Below are 19,923 nucleotides of genomic sequence, written 5' to 3' on the forward strand. Positions count from 1 at the left end.
ATATCAATCAATAACTGAAATGATGGTGAAATATGAAAATAAGAGAAAATAAGCGATATCTCAATGGATTTATGGAATTAAGAGCCTAAATTGGAAATGTAGCCGGAGATAACTCTCACGCAGCCGATGAGCATTTTTACCAATTTATTAGACGCCGTGGGAACGAGTGAGGCTGGAATTCTGGGTTGCCGCCTGAGATTCCCACGCCCGCACATGCCCGTGACCTGCTGTGCCTAACTTGTCCAACACAGAACTCCATCAATTCTCCACCGATTAGGACGTTCTTGGTATCGATGGGATCGTAGGAATTAGTACTATTTTTAGATACCAAATCCGTGTCGAGTCGTTGTATGAATGGGGGGTGGTTTTCTAATCGTGGAAACGGGTATCCGAGCTGGCGCTGCGCGTGGGCGATTATCCCGCCTACAACGCCCCTGCTGAACATGTCAGGGGCGACGAAGGTATGATCTCTGAACAAAGCTCCTCAACCAAGCAGCCCACCCATGAAAAATGGTCGATGGAGCGTCTAATGGCGGAGTGGGCGCGGGCTTTGGGAGCTTCCCTGGAATGGAGCACCCACAAAACTTACATTTCTGCCTTTATGTCCTATGCCACTTTCTGCGAGACTCATGGTTTCCCATTGAAACCATCTGAAAACACTCTTAGCTTCTACATTGTTTACATGTGCCATTACATCCAACCATCTTCCGTCAAAAGCTACTTGTCAGGGATTTGCGCGGAGCTTGAAGGCGCCTGGCCTGACATTCGCTCAATCAGGAACTCCCCCTTCATATCACGCTGCCTTAGTGGCTGCATGAAGCTGCACAACACCCCAACCACCTGCAAGAGACCTCTAATGGAGGATGATCTTATTCTGATCCAAAACAGCCTGCCACAATCTCCTGCCCATGATGACAAGCTTTTCATTGCGATGGTTTTGACTGGCTGGCATTGCTTGATGAGACTGGGTGAACTTGTGGACCCAGACTCTACTGCACTGCGCAACTTCCAAAAGACCATACTGTACCCACGCGACCAACTACCGGTGCATCCCAAGCGTGACACAAAATTTCTGCCAGGTGATGAACCGGGAGCTCATTTTGATGCGTGACAACCCGACCGGCAGGCGCGTGACCTTGACCGTGGGAGCATGATCCAAAAGGAAACCAACATGCTGATGGTCACGTTTGGTAGCCAGAATAAATGTGATTAATTTGAAAATGAGTTTCCCTTTAAAATTTCTTTGCACCTAAGTTTTGCTCTTGCGCAACATATCTGCTCTTATACAGATGAGCCCATCCTGTACAGCGGTATCCCAAATGCACTTATCGGATCCTACTTTCCCAGACACACCCTGTCCGTCGCTGGGTTTCTCCGGTTCAAACTCCCGTCATCCAAACAAATTTATCTGCATCTCCCAGTAATTCCGGCACCCTTGATGATATCACCACGCTCCCTTCCTCTAGCCTCAGCTTGGATCTTGGCCGTGGAATGCGAGCGAGGCGAACACGCAATTTGGAGGAGATGAAGATTTTTCACTTCTAATATAAATATGACTAAAAAGGGCATTTGAAATATAGTTGCATAGCCACTGAAGCCGCCACCAAGGAATTTGCGTGACATGGGCTGTTCAACCGCACCCCCAGCGTGACGCATGACATGACCGTCATTTCGGCTGGACCGGGAGGCCAGCGTGACGCGTGACCGGTAGTTGGTCGCGTGGGTACAGTATGCCATCGCTCAGTTCGTTTTAACAAAACACCTTGCCCACACATTTCGTTTATCCTGCCAATGCACAAAGCTGACCATCTGTTTGAAGGTTCTACAATTGTACTAGAAGGTCGGAATAATCAACTGGACCCTCTGTCCACATTCACGCAGTACTTGATATCGCGTGACCATGACTTTCCCCACCTTCCTGAACTCTGGCTCACAGCAAAGGGGACCGTTCCAACATGCTCCTGGTTCTTGAAACAACTTTATGCGGTTTTTCCAAATGACAACATCAGCAGACATTCCCTACGTTCAGGCGGCGCCACTGCACTTGCGCTGGCAGGAATGCCACTGCCTCGAATCCAATCTATCGGACGATGGTCATCAGAAACCTTTCTCATCTATATTCGCCAAAACCCTATCCTCATCCAGGGAACACTCTTGGGGAGATCGGCATTTGATGCCAGCTCTAATTAAGAAATCTCAATGAGCACATGCGTCTACATCAGTCTCTTCACCACCACCATCCACCCTCTCCTGCCACCTGAATAGGATTAGATTGATACAGATCACGCGTGTCTCACACCACTTGGTTGCTGCCAATACACTCTGGGCCTCCTGGGCCATTGTCAGAGACGGGATTATTGTCGGAGTCGGAATACTGTCAGAGATCTGGGATGCTGTCAGAGACTGGGAATATTGTTGGAGTCTGGCAGACTGTCAGAAGACAGATAGACGATGGATTGGGTTCTGTCTGAGTTGAGGTCGGAGGTGATGCAGAGGTCTGTTGGAGCGCGCGCGCGGATATGCGGGCGGAAATATGCGGCGCGTCCGGAAGTGCTGTTCAAGGTTAGCAGAGTGGGATCGCGGCCTCAGCGACTCAGGTGGAGCGCTGTGCCCTGAGCTTGACGTTTGGGGGAGATCCCGTATTTACGGATTGACACTCACAGCGGACTTCAAACAAGACTTGCGGGCGGAGCGGACCTATAGAAGGAGCACGGACTCCGCAAGCACAGACTCAGAGGGGGGAAGCCCCCTTTGCAGAAGGAGAGACTCAGAACAGACAGGGGGGTACTCTGGTTGATTTCAGACTGGGGTCCCCGAAAGTATTTACAAGGTATATAAATAGGCAAGAGGGAATATAGAAAGGCCGGTCAGTCCGGCGCAGTCCAGCACGGAGATAAGCGGGGATTGTCAAACTAAATAAGGACAAGAGCCCGGGAACTGGAAACGAGGAACAGATCAATAAACAATAAGTGGCAAGGGTTATTGATGAATAACTGAATGAGATCAATAACCTAGTGCCAATAAAGAGGGGATCAAATGCCGATATTGGCAGGGAAGCAAACAATAAATGGCACTCGGCAAGGAATGAATGATAAGCTGCCAAGTGACAAATGGCCAGAGGAAAAGCGGAGGTCAGTGCGCGGCACCGATACAAGTCCGCAAATAAGCGGGGTCGGTGCGGTGCCGACACAAGTCCGCAAACAGAGGTTGATCTGCCAGCACTGTCACACAAGGACAGCATGAAGGCCAACAGAGGTACAGAGGGGAGTGGGAGTGTTGACCTGACCAGAGGTGTCAAGGGCAACCAGAAGTGGCCAGAAGGTGCAGAGATGGGCAGAGGGTGTGGAGTGGGCAGAGGGTGCAGAATGCACGGAAGTGGGGCGTGGCTGTGACCACATAGCGGGAAGCGATGAGTGTGGTTCGGATGGAGACGAGGCAGGCATGACTGAATGCCGGGAGCGCCAAGGGCTCAGGAACTGGAGGTAAGGTCGGAATACCGCAGGGTCTAGGTTCTGATTACTGGCCAAGTCTCACGCAGTAAGGCAGGGGACCAGACATGGGGTTGGGGGCTGGTTAGGATGGGTTTCAGGTCAGTGGATTCGCCTATCGGCATTGGTTCGCCGCTGACGGAGCCCCGGGATTCGTCGGTCGTGACAGCCATCTCCCACTATGACCTCAGTCAACCCTGATTAGTTTGGACTAACCTGTGCCAGGCCACGGATATATTCATTCATTTGAATTCATTTCCTTTTCCCTCAGTTCTTCATGCATATTAGCTGAGACTGAGGTTAGTTACATTCCTTTATTACTGTTTCCTTTACTATTGTCACTTACAATATGTACATTACCTTCAGCTTCCCGCTTATAGGTAATATATCAGTTCTTCACGCATATTAGCTGAGACTGAGCTTCCCGCTTATAGTCCAGCTCCGAGATCACAAGTGTCGCTCATCAACAAGAAGAAGAAAAGGGGAGGAGAAGCGGGGAGTGGTAGTGGGGGAGTGGGGTAGGGCAGAGTGGTGCAAGATGCGGCACAGGGTCAGGTGGGGTATGCCCTGACAGTTTTCCTCGAATTCTTCAAGGATATATCCTCTTTCCATCTGGGTTTGGGCTCTTCAGCCTTCTTTCCTGATGGGAGAGCTCTACCTCAGCCCGTAGTTGCCATGGTGGTTGTTCGGGTATAATATCCCGATTTGTAGGCTGAAGACATCTTCAGCCCGTTGATTATCTCATCTACATGAGATATTGCTTTTAACATCTCCTTGTTTGAGGAGAAGTCCGCTCTGATTCTGTCATGAGTGATCATTTCCCTCTTCTCCATACTCCGGAGCACTCAGGAGCATAACAATATTTTGCTGATGATAGGCATCCATCTCCGACGGAATTGCCTGAAAATTAGAATATGTACAAGTTGAACTTGACTGTTTGCAGTCACAAATTTTTCATGTAAATCCAATGTGTGGAAAGGTCAAACTTGTTGCCGTTGCATTGAGGGTAAATGTGCATTGAGTAAATTACTGTATACTGAACCGAAATTGTTCAGAATCCAAAACACGTTATTCCAGCGTGCGGCTAAATATGTATTCTGCTACTCAATCGATTTCCCGGAAATCCATGATTGTTCCCAAACTAGAACCCGGCCTCCCTTCTCATCATGCTTGCATTCTCGGCTTCCTGGATGTCGCTTTCACCGGTTGTCAGAAAGAGTTTGGTCGAAGGGTCTGTCTTCGATCGTTTAATTGTCATGCACGATTGGAGATCCATGTGTTGCACAAATAATTTAAGAATGGATGGTACAGTTGTGTCAGGACAGGGCTTTATAACAGCGTAGGCCAAGCTCAAGTAGTTGAAGTTCTTCATCCCCTCCATCAATGACCGCCTTGTCCACCTCGGCAATCACAAGTGAACATCGTGCCTTCTGAATATCTGAGAGCACAGGGTGAGAAACGACTACATCATGAATCTGTAGGGAAAATCAGACTGATCGCTCTTGAGAGTAGACAAGCGAGTGCGCGCACCTGAATGAGCATCTGGGAGACGCTATACCCTTGCCGTATGATACCACGAACGGCATTCCTCACATCGTCGTATCCAGCAGCTTTCTTCGCTTGCAGGTTATCAATATCCATAGCATCAGGATTAACGCCTCCAGGTAAGTGAGACTCCACCCCCAATGCTACTAAGAATGCGGAGATGATAGCATCTGGAATGACACCAGCAATTTCCTGAATGTCCCGAGGAGTGATTGGGTTGGAAGGTTCTGCGGTGGGTGAAAGGCGGGCGGCAGACTGGAGATAGGTTATGGCTCGGCGAAGATCACCATCAGATACTTTAATGAGGGTGTCGAAAGTTTCGGGTGACATGTTCACATTCTCGGCTTGAGCGATGTGGTATAATCGTGAGCGGGTTGACGAAACGTCAAGTGGAGTGAAGCGGAATTTTGAACAACGGGAAGCGAGTGGCTCTATTATTCTGTGAGAGAGGAATCCCATCAGGCTTGGGAGGATGAACATCGGAGGGTGAAGGATAGTAACCTTGTTACATAGTTGCAGACGAGACAGAAACGAGTGATTTTCGAATACGTCTCCATGATTCGTCGCAATGCACCTTGTGCATCTTGTGTCATCGAGTCGGCTTCGTCTAAAATTATAATCTTGTATGGTGGGCATGGATACTGACCATCCACCGGCGCTTTGCGCGGCGTCTGTCTGGCGAAGTTCTTGACCTTTTCACGAACTATTGAGATACCTCGTTCATCCGAGGCATTGAGTTCCAGCACTCTGGATCGGAAGATGTCTGGACTATGTTGGGTCGCGTATGAGTCTTGTCGGCTATGAAGGGCTCGAAAGAACTCACCCAAATAATTGGCGGGCAAGGGCCAAGATTGCGGAGGTTTTGCCCGTTCCGGGTGGGCCATAGAACAACATGTGAGGGAGCTACGATGCGAAAGATTGGCTCGATCATCCCAGTCCCAGATGTGTCTGCTCACATTGGTCGATGTTAATGCATTTCGCAAGACTGCCACAGTATGTTCTTGGGCGGAGATATCATTAATAGTTTCGGGGCGACTATAACTCGCTTCAGAAAGGGTGATTAGGGGCTAGAACGTCACGTACTATTTCTCTACCCATGGCTGAGAGGTTGCTTCAACCGCGGTCTTTGAAACGCGTTTAGAAGGCTGCTTTCCGAAGAAACTGTCCATTGCAAGAATTGGCTGATTTTGCTTCCGCAAACGCGTTTCCTCATTCCGCGTTGCTCTTTGCGACTTGTTCGGAACGCGTGTTTTCATAACGCGTCATACATGTCCTCGGAGACCTTTACTGATATCCAGACACCCTCCCCCTCGAAATTCGAAATAGGTTCGTGATCCTTGAGCTATTGACGCGTCGAGACATTTCCACAATTCACGATGAAACGTGTGACTCGCCACAATAGGGAAAGGTCTGAGCATGTCAGTGTCGACAGCTTCTGGTGTCTCCATTAAAGATGGGAAGGCTATCTTTAAGCAAAAACCAATCGATTGGTCAGCTGGCATTGAATCTATGAAAGGTGTGCTTGAATGTGGAAGATGTTTGCGCACGCTGACGAACACTTGATAGCATTGATTGCCTTCCACGAGTTTCTTTCTGGTCAAAACTCCTCCTTATCATTGTTTCCCGAAGAGCATCTCCCCCTCATAGCTAAGCACGTTCACGAGAGGTGCGCACATGGTGACAGAGCCACCCTCGATTTCCATAATCACTGAACATAGACTCCCGTCTTTTCTAGCGACAAATCTATCGGCGTCCTTCTTAGGAGCCTTCGAAAGACTCTATTCCCTCACTCTCAGTCTGCCAGCGAAGAGGCTAGCCAGGGCGACAAAATCAGCAACTCGGTGCTTCAGCAGGCCGTGCTCGATGTGGCGGTTCGGGTTAACTACGGCATAGACAGTGCCTCCGCTCCGTTTTGTATCTGGAGGTGGGAAGCGAAAGATTTGAATCACGTCCAAGGCGCAGTAAGCAACAAAGATGCTGCGGCTGTTCGCAAGGCCCAACGGATTCAGGTATGTTCCATGCTTGCCACCAATGTGTAGCGCACCTGAATTCTTTTTCCAGGCCAAGCAGGAGTTATACTACCTGTTCAATTCTCTTCCGGAACAGGGTCGGACCCCGTTCATGAGCGGTAAGAAAGAGCAGCCGGAGGGTGGCCTGGCTACGGCACAAATCAAGGACCCGAGCGACGAAAGCAAGGTAACGCGCACCCCCCGGTCAGTCCAAGGAGATAGCGCCTAACAGTTTGGATCTAGCCGGAAAATCCGACGCACTCAAGCGGAGACACCAAAATGCCCAAAGTTCAGAAGACGGGGAGCAAAATGAATGAAGTAAGCCCATATTTCATTTACTCAATTCCACTCACCAGCATCAAGAAATCTGCGGTCATCATGGCATCCTTCTTCAATAAACCGGTCAAACGGCGCGACCAACCAGGTTTGCGCGTCTTTTCGTCACTCCCATCCTTTATAATTAATCTGTATTTTGGGTGTAGCCACTGCCACGGATCCCAAAACAGATTTCGACAAATATTTCCTACCGTTTTCTGTTCGCAAGAACGTTATCCTGGCACCAACGAACCAGTTCCACACAAAACCCCCGAAGGGAGCAGTGACGAGAGTAGACTCTGAAATAATCATTCTTGACGGCGATCCGAGCAAAACTGATGGCTGTTCCACTCTCCCCGATATTTATCTACCCCTGGCATACGCAATGGACATCAATGGGGACATTGCGCCGAGGAGTGAGTTGACTGCTTTGCGAAGCCCGTTCCCACTGCAACGATCAACTCCCATTAGACCTTATTTCGCAATTCGTTCGAAAAGTGCCTCCATCTCGGCGCGTGGGATCATCTTTCTATGAACCCCCTTCGTTGGGCTTCACCGATGGAGGTACATCCAGTCAATCCTCAATAACTCTTGGATCCCAGAAACTTAAATCCCGAGCGAATTTATCAGTCCGGGATATTATGGCGAACTTGAGTGAAGCCGAGGTGAACGGAGATGAAGTCGAGACCCGGCGGCTCCTCGATTTACTCAAGGACAGGCGCAAACTACCGGCTAAATTACTCCAATTTCATGATAATGCACGGCCACCCTACTACGGTACGGTTATGCCAAATCTATTACCTCGTCGTTATTGAACCGTGTGTTTGCTAGGGACTTGGACTAAATCCTCTACCCATGTGGGTCCACGAACCCCATTCGCCAAAGATCTTGTTGTCTTCGATTATTCGTATGATAGCGGTGATGAATGGGAAGAGGAAGAAGTCGAAGGCGCCGAAGAACTGATGTCTGAGAGCGGCTCCGAAGGGGAAGGCGAAGACGAGTTTGAAGAGGATGATTGGCTTGTTGGCGACGACGAGATCGAAGTGGCGAGTGGGATTTCTCGCTCAGTGTCTCCCTTTGCAAATCCCGCTGTAAATGAGAAGAGGAAGCGTAAGGCAGAGTCCAACATCAAAGCTGTTTCAAGGAAGCGAAGACAAATTGTCGGTCCCTTGATACCGTTCTCGAAGGGTCCTTTTTACGAGGAGGTCATTGGTACACGACAATATGAACCTTTTAATGACCATAATATATCTCTTCTTAATGGTGAGCCTGGACAAATACTTCTAGTCACGAATCTTATCTTTCTTGGATCCTAAAGACTCTTATCTTGGACTTGACCCTTTTGCTTTTGTTTCCGCCTGCGTCGAGGATTACAATAAGTTTGTGACGCAATCTGAAGACGCTCCAAGCGATACCGGGCCCAATTTTGCCATTCCCACCATACCACTCCATGTTCTGGCTTCGCAAGCAAATGGATCCGTGGTCAACGAAACTGACTCAGCACCCGCCAAGGTGGGGACATCAAGGAGGACTGGCCTTACTTTCTCGCTCCCATCAGAACATTACCCCGCTTTCCTGCGTGCGATTGACGGAAGCGACCGACCCAAACCCGTTCTTATTGACGAATTGTTCAAACAGTTCAAAGATTTACCGGGAGTCCCATTATTACGTAAAAATGCTATCGAAACTAAGATTGGGGAGATTGCAGTGAAGGAAAAGAAGATCTGGAAGGTCAAATCTGATGTTTGGGTGAGTTCTAGGTGCATGGCAGAATCGCACAGCCAACCCTTATGCAGTTTGTCAAGACGCATGCTGGACTAAATCCACCATGACACGCCTACAGTCTCTTGCTCTAATTTATCGCATTGCTGAATCGGTGCCTAATTGATGAATCAGACTACATCCAATCCAATATAGAGCTGGTTTATCTGCTCGGATTTAGCCTCTGCAGGGGGGTCCCAGTCGCTGGGATTTGGTCATTGCTTGAGCCACTTCCAAACATACCGCCGACAACGTTCTGTACCGCTTCGCCAACCCCTCGCGGCGTGGGTGTGTGCCGAACACCAAACAATCTCACGTTCCTTCCGTTCCACACCCCTAAAACATTCGATCCCCGGACGTAAACTTCCCCCCATATCAGAGAGCTTAACCATACCATGGACGCGTCCGACCACTGTTCAACCAAGAAAAAGTGAGGTGAATAGACTGATTCGACCAAGGATAAGCCCATACCTGGAAACGGCGGGGGTTCAGAGAAGGGGCAGGGGGTAGTATGCCCTCCAGCGTAACAGATTTGAGATAGTCTAATACCCTTCGACTCGAAGCGTGCCTAGACCCAGAGCCAGCGATTTCAGTTATCCGTGGAAGGAGCTCGGAGATGGTGAGGAGGATTGGATCCAGAGGCAGTCTTTAACAGGGGATCAGACAACAAAACTCGCGTTTCTTGGGTCCTGGATGCTTACCCTTGTTGCCAGGATGTGACCTACAGGGAAGAGAGGAATCAGACAGAGTGCGAGATTGAACAATCGAACACACCCATTCCTGCGTTGGCACAAAACCATTTTTCCCAATACCTGCCGCAGCTATCCTCTCCAGCTCAGGATCTAGTAGATCAATCGAGATAGATCGTTCTCGCATCTTTCCCCTCGTTTTCTCAGACATCGCGGTCAAATCTCTCGCTTCGCTTGAACTCCGTCGCGGCAACGAATCGCGGGAATCGGAGGTCGGAACTTGTGTTATAGTTTCACCTGACCCACGCCCTGTAACGGATGTCACTTCACCCATCCCTTCGTTGCTCAGGAGTAGTGAGTCCTTTGTGTCTTCCGCCGCGTTCGTATCTGAGTTGGCAGCGGCGTTCTTCTGCTTTCTGGCAGACTGCCGAGCCCGTTCTTCCTTGAGTTCTTGGACGCGGCGGATTTCTCGTAGACCTTTGACCAAAGTGAATGTACCCATCTCTTCAAAGATCTTGTGAGAGCGCAATATTGCATATACCACATTAGGGTTCGACGCTAATTGATGGAACAATATCCCGTTGAGTGCTTCCAACCTGAAGGGATATGTCAAGGGAGAAACTGGGATCCATGTGCAGTGGACCATACATGAAGAAGACAAGCCGGGGATGACTATCATCAGCCAAAAGGAACATCGGATTTGAGAATGCAGTAAAGAGATGGATCAATTTCGTCGCAGATATCACCGTCAGGTTTTGAAAATATGGGGCGACATTAGAGATGGCGATAATTAGGGCGGGATATAGAGAATTAAGAGACCCAGAAGTTGTAGCGACGATTGAGTAAATGGACTAATGGCGTGGGTGAGAAATGTACTCCAATCTTGGCGAAGGCGAGCATACGGTAATGAAGAAGTCTCCTGCGGAACCTAAGGCCTGCCATTTTGACGGAATGGGTATTCGGGCAGGCATAACATCTTGTAATCTCATGGCGAACCGCATCTCCGCAGATAATGATTGAACGACATATGACAAGGCGCGACATAACCCGTGATGCTCTGGTTGGTCAGCTACAAGACAACCGCAGGGAAGAGGGGCGTACGAGGTTTATCTTTGTTCTCGAGGCAGAAGCAAAGGAGGTATGCGATCAGATCCAATAATTTCTCCGATTCAAGCAGGTGCGCACGAAATTTCTTCAAGCAGTAACTTCACCTTGAGTTGTCTAAACAGCAACGTTGGAGTATAAAGTACCTTATTGAGCTCAATCATCTTCCACAGAAAAATGACTGATGGATTTGTAAGTACTCCAGAACTATACGGTCCCAAGACAGACGATCACGTACATGTTTCTAGAATGTAAGGTACAGGCCGCGTGGATCCTGGCAGGAGATTGCTGGCACTTGACAGGTCAGTTTCCAGGGTCAGCAACACCCCATTAAGGACGAAATCGAAATCAGTTGGACGGTGCTGATTCAGATAGTTAAAGGTCACAAATTAAAGTATAAAATGGTCGTGACGGACCAACTTTGCCAAAAAGTACCTGAATGCATTGGACTGAGTTGTAGGCGTCCCCCTTTCCCCAGGGGCATTGGCCCCCCCTGAGTCGGCCGCATCACCAACCTGGTAGTCCAGCAGGACACACAAGACGTCTAAACACAATCCGACAAGACCAGCTCTGCCCTCATCAGCCTTTTTCGCCATAATGAGGTGATTGTAAGGCATCTTATCCACCATTCCGGTCCAACCCGCACTGGCCTCACCGTTCATAGAGGTATTGAGAAGAGAGCATAAAATCGAAAGAACAAGACGGCGAGGAGTCTTGTGGACAAAATGAGAGGCGTATCTATTCGGAAGAGTGAGGACGGTTGCAGGAGCATGATACATTGTCTTGGAGAGGAGAATAAGAAGGAAGCGGAGGACTTCTGATTTGTTGGATTCTAGTTGACCGCTGGACCCAACGGCCGTTGTGGACCCTATGCCTTTATCCCTGCATCGGCCAAATTATCGACAAACGCTTATGACGATGCTATGGAGAGGATTGCTTAAACATACCAAATCACATAGTTAATCTTGTGATGGTCAACCTGTATCGAAGTTGGTAGTGTAAATCCACAACAGAACATCAAATCAATCGTGCTTGAAAAAAGCCGTTCGGCTAGACATGGTTGGAGTTGTTTCTTGGGCTGAATGCTTTGAGGATCCTCCGGTAGGGTGGGCTGTGAAGACCGCTCGCCTTCGTCCTCATCATCGATAACAAACTGGGGCTCGCTCGAGCGACTGGAAACGTCCACATCACTCGAGGACAAGCCCGGAACAGGTTTCTGCATCCAAAATAACTCCTCTTCGAATGCCTCCTCGTAATCAAATACGACAGGTATGATGCGACCCAGAACGCGTAGACAATTAAGCACTTCCTTTGTAGGGTCCCTCTCCTTTTGAGCCCATGGAGAGATTGGGCTTAGGTTAGTGATCCCAGAAGCGAGGGTTGCTGGGGGAGAGGGGAAGGTATGGTCGGAAATAAGGTTGAAGAGACGATGAGTGATAACATTGATAAGTGTCTTTACATTCTCAGGCGCTTCGACGAGAGCTCGACGGACTTCGAATATCAAAACCGAAGATAAATGGTGAGAAATGCATCTACACAAGTTAAGCGCACTACTTACTGTCCTGGGATGTTATGAGTGTATAAACGTCAGTGGCACTATCAAATAGTTGGACATACTGGATGCAGGACCGCAAAGCAGCATCAAAAATGGACAGGGATCAATCCTGTTTGCCACACCCAGAAAACTTCAATATACCTACCTGTGACCAGTAGGCATCGTCCGTCTCTGCAATATTTCTCACCTCTGCCAACTTTGTTATCCCCCCAGGCTGGGTGCGGAAAGCGAGTTTAGGATCGTTGCCAATCAAGCCAAAGGATGAAGACAGCTTCGGAAAGGGGAACATCTTTTTTCAAAAAGGACTCCGGTCGACAACCGAAACTCACTCGACGACAATCGCCAACCCTTGCCGCCAAAGCGAGAACTGAATTGGTAATTTTGCGATGATGCAGACTGCGAAGTCACGTTTTCCGTGTTCACCGATGACCATCATCACCACCCTTCACGTTCATCAACCATGCAGTTCCTCTCGACACGGAGGAGAGTCGGGAACTCACCCTTGCGGCATCGGGGTGGCAATAAACGCAATGGGATTCAACAAGTACAAAGCGATGAACATGTAGAAAGAGATCATCAACAAGACGAACTAAACAATTCCCTGAAAAGTCACTGTAGTTCCAATGTGGCAAAAGCTGATGTCACAGGAGGCACGACGATGGAATGATGAAACGTAATGGAGAAAGACAAAAAGATTTTCCAGCGAAAGCCGCAGAGCAGACGGAATGTTCAGGCACCGTGTATCTTGATGATCTTCTTCTCGATGCCTTCAACAACAAGGAACTCGGCTATCTTCACACGCTGGTCCCCCTGAAGCTGAATAACCTGACCGAGTTCTTCGTCTTCGACAAGGGTCCCGTTGCAGGCAAATTCCTGTACAGGGAGGGGAGATCAACATATGCACGGCGAGGCGCACAAAATCCTCACCTTCTTGAAAGCTTTCAACAGTTTTTTGGAGTCGTATACTAAGAATATCAGGAAAGACGTCCATGAGACCATGTATTATGTAAACTACGGGTGAGCTGTCATACTTTTAGGCAGTCCTTGCAACGTGGTCAGTGTCTTACGACCATTACGTTGCTGCAAACGAATATGTATGTAATTCTTGCTAGATTCAACGTCGCCAATAGGGTCGCCCTCGTCTGCGAAGGGGTCTACAGCATAGAATCAAACAAAATCAGGAACGCCGTTGATGAACAACTTGCTCCGACGGCCGATCACAGGAACCGTCGACAAGGAAGAGGTCAGGTCTACGCACCGTACTTCTCAAGGTTCTGAACGCTCATACGATGGGGAAACGAGGTACTTCGGTCCTGAGTGGAGAGAGTACTGTTGGAAGAAGGGAAGAGGAGTGAAGAGCGCGGAGTCACTTGGTATGACCTGGCAAACTCCGGCCTGCTTTATTCGGACTCGCTACTCAAGAAACCGATCAGGAACTCAGCAAAGGTCTCCTCCATCGCTTCTTCTGCTATAAGCTCTTGAGTTGCATTTGGGACTGTGGCAATTCCTGATGGCTCCCACAAAAGGAAATCATGGGGAAGGGGGGAAGAAGGGGCCACGAAAGGCACCTCAATTTACCCATCTCCCCCCACAAAAGGGTACGAGTTGGTCTGACTAGACGGGCACTTTTATGAAACGGAATTTAACTAGCCATGAAGCTACAGAAGCAGTGGGCAGAACAACAGAAGATAAAATATGCATATCGTGCCGAATTGCGTAAAGCTGGGCGCCAAAACCTACTACTCCAAGATCATGAGGCACCCTCAAACAAAGAGAAAATCGCAAAAGACAACCATGATAGTGCAGATGTTGCTGTCCCATCTACCTCACAGAATCCGGACAGAAAAGACGCCTCGTTCTCCCGCTCACAACACCGCCCCAGCACTTCTAAAGAGTCTGCGTCATCAAACCAAACCCCTTCCTTGCAACCCTCTCAGCCTGCTTCATCGGAAAAAGCTAGAGCGAGGGCACGTAAACTCGCTAAGATAGCCTACTCACCAGAGAGTCTACATAATTTCAAAAGTGACCCACTTCACAAGAAGTCTGATTCTGGTGTAGTAATGGGGAAAGGTGGTAGAGGGGTCAAAGGCCAACCCAATATGCGGAAGAGAATGCAGGCCCTTCTCGCCCAAATCGAGCTCAAAACGTGAAACCACCCAAGTCAGAGGCACGGAGTCGAGCATGGAAATCCCACTAAACAAGCTTGGATCCGGCAAGACCAGGATCATCGCGGTTCATTTTCAACTGGAATATTTTCCACTCTTCCAATCCGTGTTTTCCATTATCTTCTTATGATACACTGTACATACCAGACACTCCGTCATCGATTGCATTCATCAGATGCCCTTCACGATAATTTTCTTCCCATGATTTTCGTTCCTGCCGAGCATTTCTAAGCCTCGCTGTATACCACCTCCGTCCAGTCCTCCTGGGATGACGTAAGTACTATTGAAGAAGTATTTGAAGCGCTTGTCATCGCCATGATATTGCAGCCAGTCTTGAATCAGTTCCCTTGCACGGCGTCCAAACTCCCAATGCTCAGGGTTGGTCTTCTGGAAGATGATGAGGGGCATCAGGATGGGAAGCAGCCAGACCTGAGTGGGGACGTACGCTGATTACAATTGCGCCTTGGATGCCCGCACGTCTAATTGCAGCGCCATGGAATGGCAGGAGATCCTGCCCCTCAGGAGTGACAGTAGCAATCTGCCGCCAGCGGTCAGTCCTCGGTGGCCTACAGTAAAACTTCGGTCCAAGAACTCACCGTTCCCCCTACATTGACAATTTCAATCAACTTACTGATGGTGTTAGGCGTCGAGATAGCATCATAGGCGTGCAAGACTTTGGCGTCACCCAAATAAGCTCGGATATTCTTTACAACATGTTCGTCTTTGTAATCGAACACTTCTTTCGCACCCAAAGCCTTGGCGCTGTCGAAGTAATGCGAGGCAGCAGTGGCGAGCACGTTCGTATAGCCTGCAATGCGAAGGATTTGGAGGGCGTGTTTTCCCACTCCAGAGCCTGCACCCCAAACAAGAATAGGGGCATCAGAATCAGGCTGCAGATTTTCCAGGGGAGCTGGGTTCGAAGGATGGGGAAGGGCGGGGAAGCGAAGGTTGAGATGCTCGGGAAGACAGAGTCCCACGATCGCAGTGTAGTAGTTGATTGAGATAGATGCCGCCGCATCGTGGCCGACTATTTGGGGTATCTATATCAAGGATCGACATTAAGTTAGTGTATTTTCCGCATTATTTTCAAAACAATCTACCTTGAAAGCGATATTAGCATCGCTGCTTGAAATCTCTTGAAATGCAGCAGCTGGTTGTCTGAGTAGTACAGTCAGGAGTTATTCGCAACTAATCATTCGCTGAGATTCACCCGTCAATGAAATGCACAGCAGCAGTTGCTACCCTGTCCCCTTCCTGGAGATGAGTCACCTCTTCTCCGACCTCTGTGACAACGCCAGATAGATCTAAGCCACCGATCCAGGGGTACTCAGAAACCCGATAATTATCGTATATTTGTTTATAGTCCAACGGCTAGGTTCGATTGCTGGACGTTATCACAGGATTAAGCATACAAAGGTAAGGGACAAGTACGTTTAGGCCGACTGCTTTGATGCGAATCTGAACTTGAAGAGCCGCGGGAGAAGCTGTCGTTACTTCTTTCACGTTGAGGGGTCCTTTTGCTTCCTCTTGAGAGAGGGCACGATGGGTTGGCATCTCAGATGTGGAGTCTCAGGGCTAACCCGGAATTCGCCCGTGTCCGTGACACCAGGCTTCACGGTTCGTTGCGCTTGCGAAGGACATCTACCAGCCCACTATACCACCTTGTTACAAAATAAAGGTTAATTAAAAGGGAGAGCATTTTACAATGGGTGTTGTGTATGTGGCGTGATTCACTGAATGAAAACGCCCAGCGAATGGAATGCATGGCGACATGCGGGCCAGAGAAAAACTTGGGGTCACGCTCAATGTCCACCCTACGGGACCACCGACGTCGAGATGAACGGCCTTCATTCAACGCAACACCTAAGGTGTCCGCGAAGATGACAGAAAAAGAACCGAAAATGGAGCTGCTTTGGTGCGGTGCAAGTTGAGGGCAACGGAAGACGCTGGGCCATGCCAAAAAAAAAGAATTCGCATAGGGAGCCCACTGCGGATTTTGTGCCGTTCTGCCCGACAAAGCGGAACCGCGACGAGCCCGCGTCAATCAGGATTCATTCCCACGGTTGATGATTAAGCGCTGCAAAAACTGCGTTCTGCTACGGCTTTTCGTTCCAGCCTTCATCCTCCCCATTCACTACCGCTGATTTAGTTGCAATCCCAAAATTTTTACTGCTTATGCTCAGCCATGGTTGCTTTTCTCACCAATTTATTTGTTCACCAAGATCATGTATCTTTATGTTCGGCCCACACCGTTCGCCTGCGCAGAACGCCATGCCTACGTTGACCTTGATTGGCCTGTCTACTATCCAGAACCAGTCTGATTAATCCACTCCATTGGGACTTTGTTCTAGCTCGTCGTACAGCCACAACTCAACGTCACATCCCCTCAATCTAGCAGACACCAAAACTGGTCGGACGATGTCGGCAGCCCAAGCATGGGCAAAAATCGGGCTGACTACAGCTGGACGTAAGTTATAAACAGCTTGTGCTGATCCCCTCCTAACTGCTCCCAAGTCACTGGTGTTGGTTAGTCAGACTGCTACGAAACCATCGGAGAAAACTAAACATGAGCTTCCATGGTGGCGTAGGATGGCTAATTATGAAGGGTGAGTCGTCCCTGTCCAGTTTTCGTATCCGGGGCTATTCATCATCGGAGCAGCTACAACCCCAGACGAGAAAAAATTGTACGACGTAAGGATTTTTTCAACTTCACCCAGGAGTCTACAGAAAGCGCTAACTATTTCCAGAGCCTGTCACCAGACCTAAAGAAGCAGGTCGACGAACTGCGTACTCAGAGACAGACTCAGAAAACAAATGATGCGGCTTTAGTGGGTCGATACTCACTCATTCTCTCAAGAAATCATAGTTACCCTGTTGCTCTTGATAGCTTGGAAATCCTGACGAGGCGAAACCCGTTTGGTCAAAAAACTCGACTCCACGTTAACTGGATTCTCGCCTAGCCGTGTTGACCTATCCAAACCATCTCCCATCCTGATCAGTGTTTAGATGCCGCATAGTTGCGTACGTTGCACAATGCTGGTATCGTATATCTGTAGCCTTCGCAGTGTACAAAGTGAGGCTTCAGATGTAGCTTCTGTGACAGAAGACATCATTCCATTGTCTGCTTCAAGTAGTGACTAATGAGGTCCCTTGCCACGATTCAAACCCCTGGGTTGGAGATACTCCAACGTAATTCATACAAAAAACCAAAGGGTTGTTATTGACTGAGTCTGAATGAGTCTGAATGAGTGTAAGTATGGCGAGTAAAGCTACAAGAAAGATGGAGAATGAAGAGCACAAGAACTACAATCTACAAGGGAGCGAATCAATTTGATCCTTAACGATAGCTAGCTTATGTTGTGAACGAGACGACAAAAAAGTAAATGGACACTGCGAGCATCTGATCGCTGCTCTCCGACAGCATCCCGCAAGGAACTCGGGTGAAAACAGCTCCTCGGTAATAGGCTTCTTCTGCAACAGATGTCTGCTACCCTTAACTACCTCCAACCACCACTCCGCCACTCCATCTTCACAATACTCCCCGCCGCATGTAAGACCCTCTGCCGACACCTCGGCGACGAGCTTAATGGCTTCCCCGGCGCGACGTTCGTGGAATTTAAGGATCCTCTTGACTTGATCAGGGGTACAGTACGCGAGATCATAGCCAAGATCCGTCTTGGATAAGTCTGCGCGTAAGATTTCACGCGAAATGGAGGGGATTTCCGATTTGAGGTTGAAACGACAGGCTATGCCGTATGCGCGAAGGGGGTATTCTCTGACGAGATCTCGAAGAGCTGTCGAGCAAAGGTAATGGATGGCCTGAGCTACAGCGTATCGCTGGCACAAGTCGAGGAGGTCGCTGAGGCGCTCTGATGACTCCACACGGGGCTTCTTGACCCGTGGATAGATGAGCCGTAATAAAGAATCGATGGCCCCAGACGTCTCGTCGAGCGAGAGAATGGCACGCTTGACCCCGAGGTCTTCGCGTAGGAACCCATAATGAACCGTCTGAAGCTGCAAAACAGGGGAAGCCGTGAAGATGGTTTGGGAGTCAACGTAAAACTCGATCATTTCGTTGCCTTGGCCCCAGATAATGAGATCGCTGCGATTTTTTGGCGCAAAATACTTTTTCGTTATGGTCGGCTTTATCGTATCACAGGACCTTAACACATCGTTTGAGCACGAGATTGGCACAGTGGTCGAAGTCGTGACAGACGGGGTTAATGAAAATGTCGTAGAAGGATTGACATGCAGTGGAGGGCGATGGGAATATGGATAAGTTGATAGTACTTGGGCTGGTTGAGAGTTCTCGTCGGCCTTCACGCGCTTTTTGAACTCTCGGTCGGCATCGTCAGACGACCCAGCAGAATCGTGGTTTGTGCGTCGACGCTTCCTGAAGCCAATCCCATTACTAGCTTTCTTGGTAGGAGTGGGCGGTAGTGGCATTGTAGAGGCACTGGGGCGCCGAGGCAGAATGAGAGTGAAGAAGTGGTCAACAGTCAAGGAGAGCATCACGCCAACCGAAGGCTGCACCGGGCAAAATGAGTGAGGGATGTGGGGAAGATCCACAAATGAGGGCAGTCCTGGCCAGGTGAATCTTGCAGCACCAGAGAGAGTGCATTTATAGTCGAATCACTGGCGATTTTCTGCCACTGAGTTAGAGCCGAGTCTCGCCACTCGTGAATTGACAAAGGGCACAAAGGAAAAGCGTCAGGAGAGAAACAGCTCCATAAACAGAGATAGGAGACGCATTTGAATTTCACCCAAGAGGGTTTCGGGGAGACAGCCCGGGCTGTGTATCAAGATAGCGATCTGAAAGCAATAGGAGCAGAAAAAGGCTTCCAGTGTAGCCAGATTCCAGGAGTGGCAGCCAGAACAGGAGCAGTTGATTCCGTGTTTTCTCACGCCCCAGCAACTACTGTGTAGTGATTTGTTGTCCCTCAGGAGTTGCCCCATTAACAAGGCATCATTTGATCCACATGCGACAGCCAGTTAGCACTCGGCATGCGCCCAACAATTATCCTGGGATTGTGGGATGAGGGGAATGCACACAGTTTGTTGAAGGCTGGAAGTCAGGGAGTATCCTCGCGTTATGTATTTGTCAGTATTGTGCCACGTACTTATCTGGAGACTTATTTAGCGCCAGCTCAACCCCTCTGGCTTGTGCTCACATGCGAGGCCGTCATGATGAACGGAATCCACCTGAAATGTGCCGATCCGCGAACTCGATATTGCTATTGATTAATGATCTGTGACCTGAGGAACTCCGCGGTGACCACGTAAAGGTCACAG

General features: G+C 49.1%; 8 protein-coding genes across 8 annotated transcripts; 3 read left to right on the forward strand and 5 right to left on the reverse strand.

Annotated features, from left to right (window-relative positions):
- Nucleotides 1-628: 628 nt before the first annotated feature.
- Nucleotides 629-2,079, forward strand: EI90DRAFT_2883132 (uncharacterized protein; the record flags this gene model as incomplete). Its single annotated transcript, XM_039053936.1, has 2 exons — nucleotides 629-1,058; nucleotides 1,745-2,079. Coding segments are annotated over 2 exons (765 nt in total), but the record flags the coding sequence as incomplete, so codon positions are not given.
- A 2,414-nt stretch (nucleotides 2,080-4,493) lies between these two features.
- Nucleotides 4,494-6,263, reverse strand: EI90DRAFT_3281240 (replication factor C). Its single transcript, XM_039066808.1, has 6 exons — nucleotides 6,117-6,263; nucleotides 5,990-6,068; nucleotides 5,857-5,936; nucleotides 5,535-5,801; nucleotides 5,019-5,472; nucleotides 4,494-4,963 (listed from the first exon to the last, which is right to left on the reverse strand). The coding sequence occupies exons 1-6, from the start codon at nucleotides 6,200-6,202 to the stop codon at nucleotides 4,805-4,807; spliced, it is 1,125 nt and encodes a 374-aa protein (XP_038914499.1). The 5' UTR covers nucleotides 6,203-6,263; the 3' UTR covers nucleotides 4,494-4,804.
- EI90DRAFT_1480224 (chromatin assembly factor 1 subunit A-domain-containing protein) lies at nucleotides 6,093-9,235 on the forward strand. Its single transcript, XM_039051828.1, has 12 exons — nucleotides 6,093-6,359; nucleotides 6,436-6,549; nucleotides 6,600-6,699; nucleotides 6,769-7,042; nucleotides 7,095-7,229; nucleotides 7,286-7,466; nucleotides 7,525-7,773; nucleotides 7,829-7,921; nucleotides 7,988-8,134; nucleotides 8,189-8,620; nucleotides 8,676-9,106; nucleotides 9,163-9,235. The coding sequence occupies exons 1-12, from the start codon at nucleotides 6,302-6,304 to the stop codon at nucleotides 9,187-9,189; spliced, it is 2,241 nt and encodes a 746-aa protein (XP_038914500.1). The 5' UTR covers nucleotides 6,093-6,301; the 3' UTR covers nucleotides 9,190-9,235.
- EI90DRAFT_3063679 (high-temperature-induced dauer-formation protein-domain-containing protein) lies at nucleotides 9,008-12,898 on the reverse strand. Its single transcript, XM_039060741.1, has 13 exons — nucleotides 12,612-12,898; nucleotides 12,470-12,527; nucleotides 11,859-12,402; nucleotides 11,328-11,793; nucleotides 11,150-11,273; nucleotides 11,058-11,092; nucleotides 10,909-10,999; nucleotides 10,710-10,864; nucleotides 10,456-10,658; nucleotides 9,893-10,403; nucleotides 9,820-9,839; nucleotides 9,590-9,764; nucleotides 9,008-9,530 (listed from the first exon to the last, which is right to left on the reverse strand). Exons 1-13 carry the CDS (start codon nucleotides 12,753-12,755, stop codon nucleotides 9,282-9,284), a joined length of 2,775 nt encoding a protein of 924 aa, XP_038914501.1. The 5' UTR covers nucleotides 12,756-12,898; the 3' UTR covers nucleotides 9,008-9,281.
- Nucleotides 12,899-12,918: 20 nt separating this feature from the next.
- EI90DRAFT_2974089 (translation initiation factor SUI1) lies at nucleotides 12,919-13,836 on the reverse strand. The gene is made up of 4 exons (XM_039055799.1): nucleotides 13,725-13,836; nucleotides 13,498-13,620; nucleotides 13,394-13,431; nucleotides 12,919-13,339 (listed from the first exon to the last, which is right to left on the reverse strand). The coding sequence occupies exons 1-4, from the start codon at nucleotides 13,750-13,752 to the stop codon at nucleotides 13,196-13,198; spliced, it is 333 nt and encodes a 110-aa protein (XP_038914502.1). The 5' UTR covers nucleotides 13,753-13,836; the 3' UTR covers nucleotides 12,919-13,195.
- An 89-nt stretch (nucleotides 13,837-13,925) lies between these two features.
- On the forward strand, nucleotides 13,926-14,957 carry EI90DRAFT_3063684 (uncharacterized protein). The gene is made up of 2 exons (XM_039060742.1): nucleotides 13,926-14,064; nucleotides 14,117-14,957. Exons 1-2 carry the CDS (start codon nucleotides 13,977-13,979, stop codon nucleotides 14,614-14,616), a joined length of 588 nt encoding a protein of 195 aa, XP_038914503.1. The 5' UTR covers nucleotides 13,926-13,976; the 3' UTR covers nucleotides 14,617-14,957.
- Nucleotides 14,708-16,668, reverse strand: EI90DRAFT_3290355 (chaperonin 10-like protein). Its single transcript, XM_039067216.1, has 6 exons — nucleotides 16,063-16,668; nucleotides 15,842-16,002; nucleotides 15,732-15,789; nucleotides 15,228-15,671; nucleotides 15,077-15,169; nucleotides 14,708-15,018 (listed from the first exon to the last, which is right to left on the reverse strand). The coding sequence occupies exons 1-6, from the start codon at nucleotides 16,183-16,185 to the stop codon at nucleotides 14,803-14,805; spliced, it is 1,095 nt and encodes a 364-aa protein (XP_038914504.1). The 5' UTR covers nucleotides 16,186-16,668; the 3' UTR covers nucleotides 14,708-14,802.
- Nucleotides 16,669-17,844: 1,176 nt separating this feature from the next.
- Nucleotides 17,845-19,515, reverse strand: EI90DRAFT_3063689 (uncharacterized protein). Its single transcript, XM_039060743.1, has one exon. It carries the CDS (start codon nucleotides 19,141-19,143, stop codon nucleotides 17,935-17,937), a length of 1,209 nt encoding a protein of 402 aa, XP_038914505.1. The 5' UTR covers nucleotides 19,144-19,515; the 3' UTR covers nucleotides 17,845-17,934.
- Nucleotides 19,516-19,923: the final 408 nt, after the last annotated feature.

Source organism: Cantharellus anzutake, assembly GCF_015039405.1.
Source record: "Cantharellus anzutake strain C23 chromosome Unknown EI90scaffold_33, whole genome shotgun sequence".
Classification (NCBI taxonomy): Eukaryota; Fungi; Basidiomycota; class Agaricomycetes; order Cantharellales; family Hydnaceae; genus Cantharellus; species Cantharellus anzutake.

Coding starts and splice junctions, on each gene's coding strand:
- EI90DRAFT_3281240 (XM_039066808.1), bottom strand. CDS start 6,202: ATGGACAGTTTCTTCGGAAAGCAGCCTTCTAAACGCGTTTCAAAGACC. Junction 6,069..6,116: donor CAGCCATGGGTAGAGAAATA/GTACGTGACGTT, acceptor AGCGAGTTATAG/TCGCCCCGAAACTATTAATG. Junction 4,964..5,018: donor TCTCCCAGATGCTCATTCAG/GTGCGCGCACTC, acceptor TTTTCCCTACAG/ATTCATGATGTAGTCGTTTC.
- EI90DRAFT_1480224 (XM_039051828.1), top strand. CDS start 6,302: ATGTCCTCGGAGACCTTTACTGATATCCAGACACCCTCCCCCTCGAAA. Junction 7,230..7,285: donor ACCCGAGCGACGAAAGCAAG/GTAACGCGCACC, acceptor GTTTGGATCTAG/CCGGAAAATCCGACGCACTC. Junction 8,135..8,188: donor TGCACGGCCACCCTACTACG/GTACGGTTATGC, acceptor TGTGTTTGCTAG/GGACTTGGACTAAATCCTCT.
- EI90DRAFT_3063679 (XM_039060741.1), bottom strand. CDS start 12,755: ATGTTCCCCTTTCCGAAGCTGTCTTCATCCTTTGGCTTGATTGGCAAC. Junction 11,274..11,327: donor GGTACTTTTTGGCAAAGTTG/GTCCGTCACGAC, acceptor TATCTGAATCAG/CACCGTCCAACTGATTTCGA. Junction 10,404..10,455: donor CCCCGGCTTGTCTTCTTCAT/GTATGGTCCACT, acceptor ATATCCCTTCAG/GTTGGAAGCACTCAACGGGA.
- EI90DRAFT_2974089 (XM_039055799.1), bottom strand. CDS start 13,752: ATGAGCGTTCAGAACCTTGAGAAGTACG. Junction 13,621..13,724: donor TCAGAACCTTGAGAAGTACG/GTGCGTAGACCT, acceptor TCTATGCTGTAG/ACCCCTTCGCAGACGAGGGC. Junction 13,432..13,497: donor GTTGCAAGGACTGCCTAAAA/GTATGACAGCTC, acceptor TGATATTCTTAG/TATACGACTCCAAAAAACTG.
- EI90DRAFT_3063684 (XM_039060742.1), top strand. CDS start 13,977: ATGGCTCCCACAAAAGGAAATCATGGGGAAGGGGGGAAGAAGGGGCCA. Junction 14,065..14,116: donor CCATCTCCCCCCACAAAAGG/GTACGAGTTGGT, acceptor GAATTTAACTAG/CCATGAAGCTACAGAAGCAG.
- EI90DRAFT_3290355 (XM_039067216.1), bottom strand. CDS start 16,185: ATGCCAACCCATCGTGCCCTCTCTCAAGAGGAAGCAAAAGGACCCCTC. Junction 16,003..16,062: donor TCAAAGCAGTCGGCCTAAAC/GTACTTGTCCCT, acceptor AATCGAACCTAG/CCGTTGGACTATAAACAAAT. Junction 15,019..15,076: donor AAGGCGCAATTGTAATCAGC/GTACGTCCCCAC, acceptor ATCATCTTCCAG/AAGACCAACCCTGAGCATTG.
- EI90DRAFT_3063689 (XM_039060743.1), bottom strand. CDS start 19,143: ATGCTCTCCTTGACTGTTGACCACTTCTTCACTCTCATTCTGCCTCGG.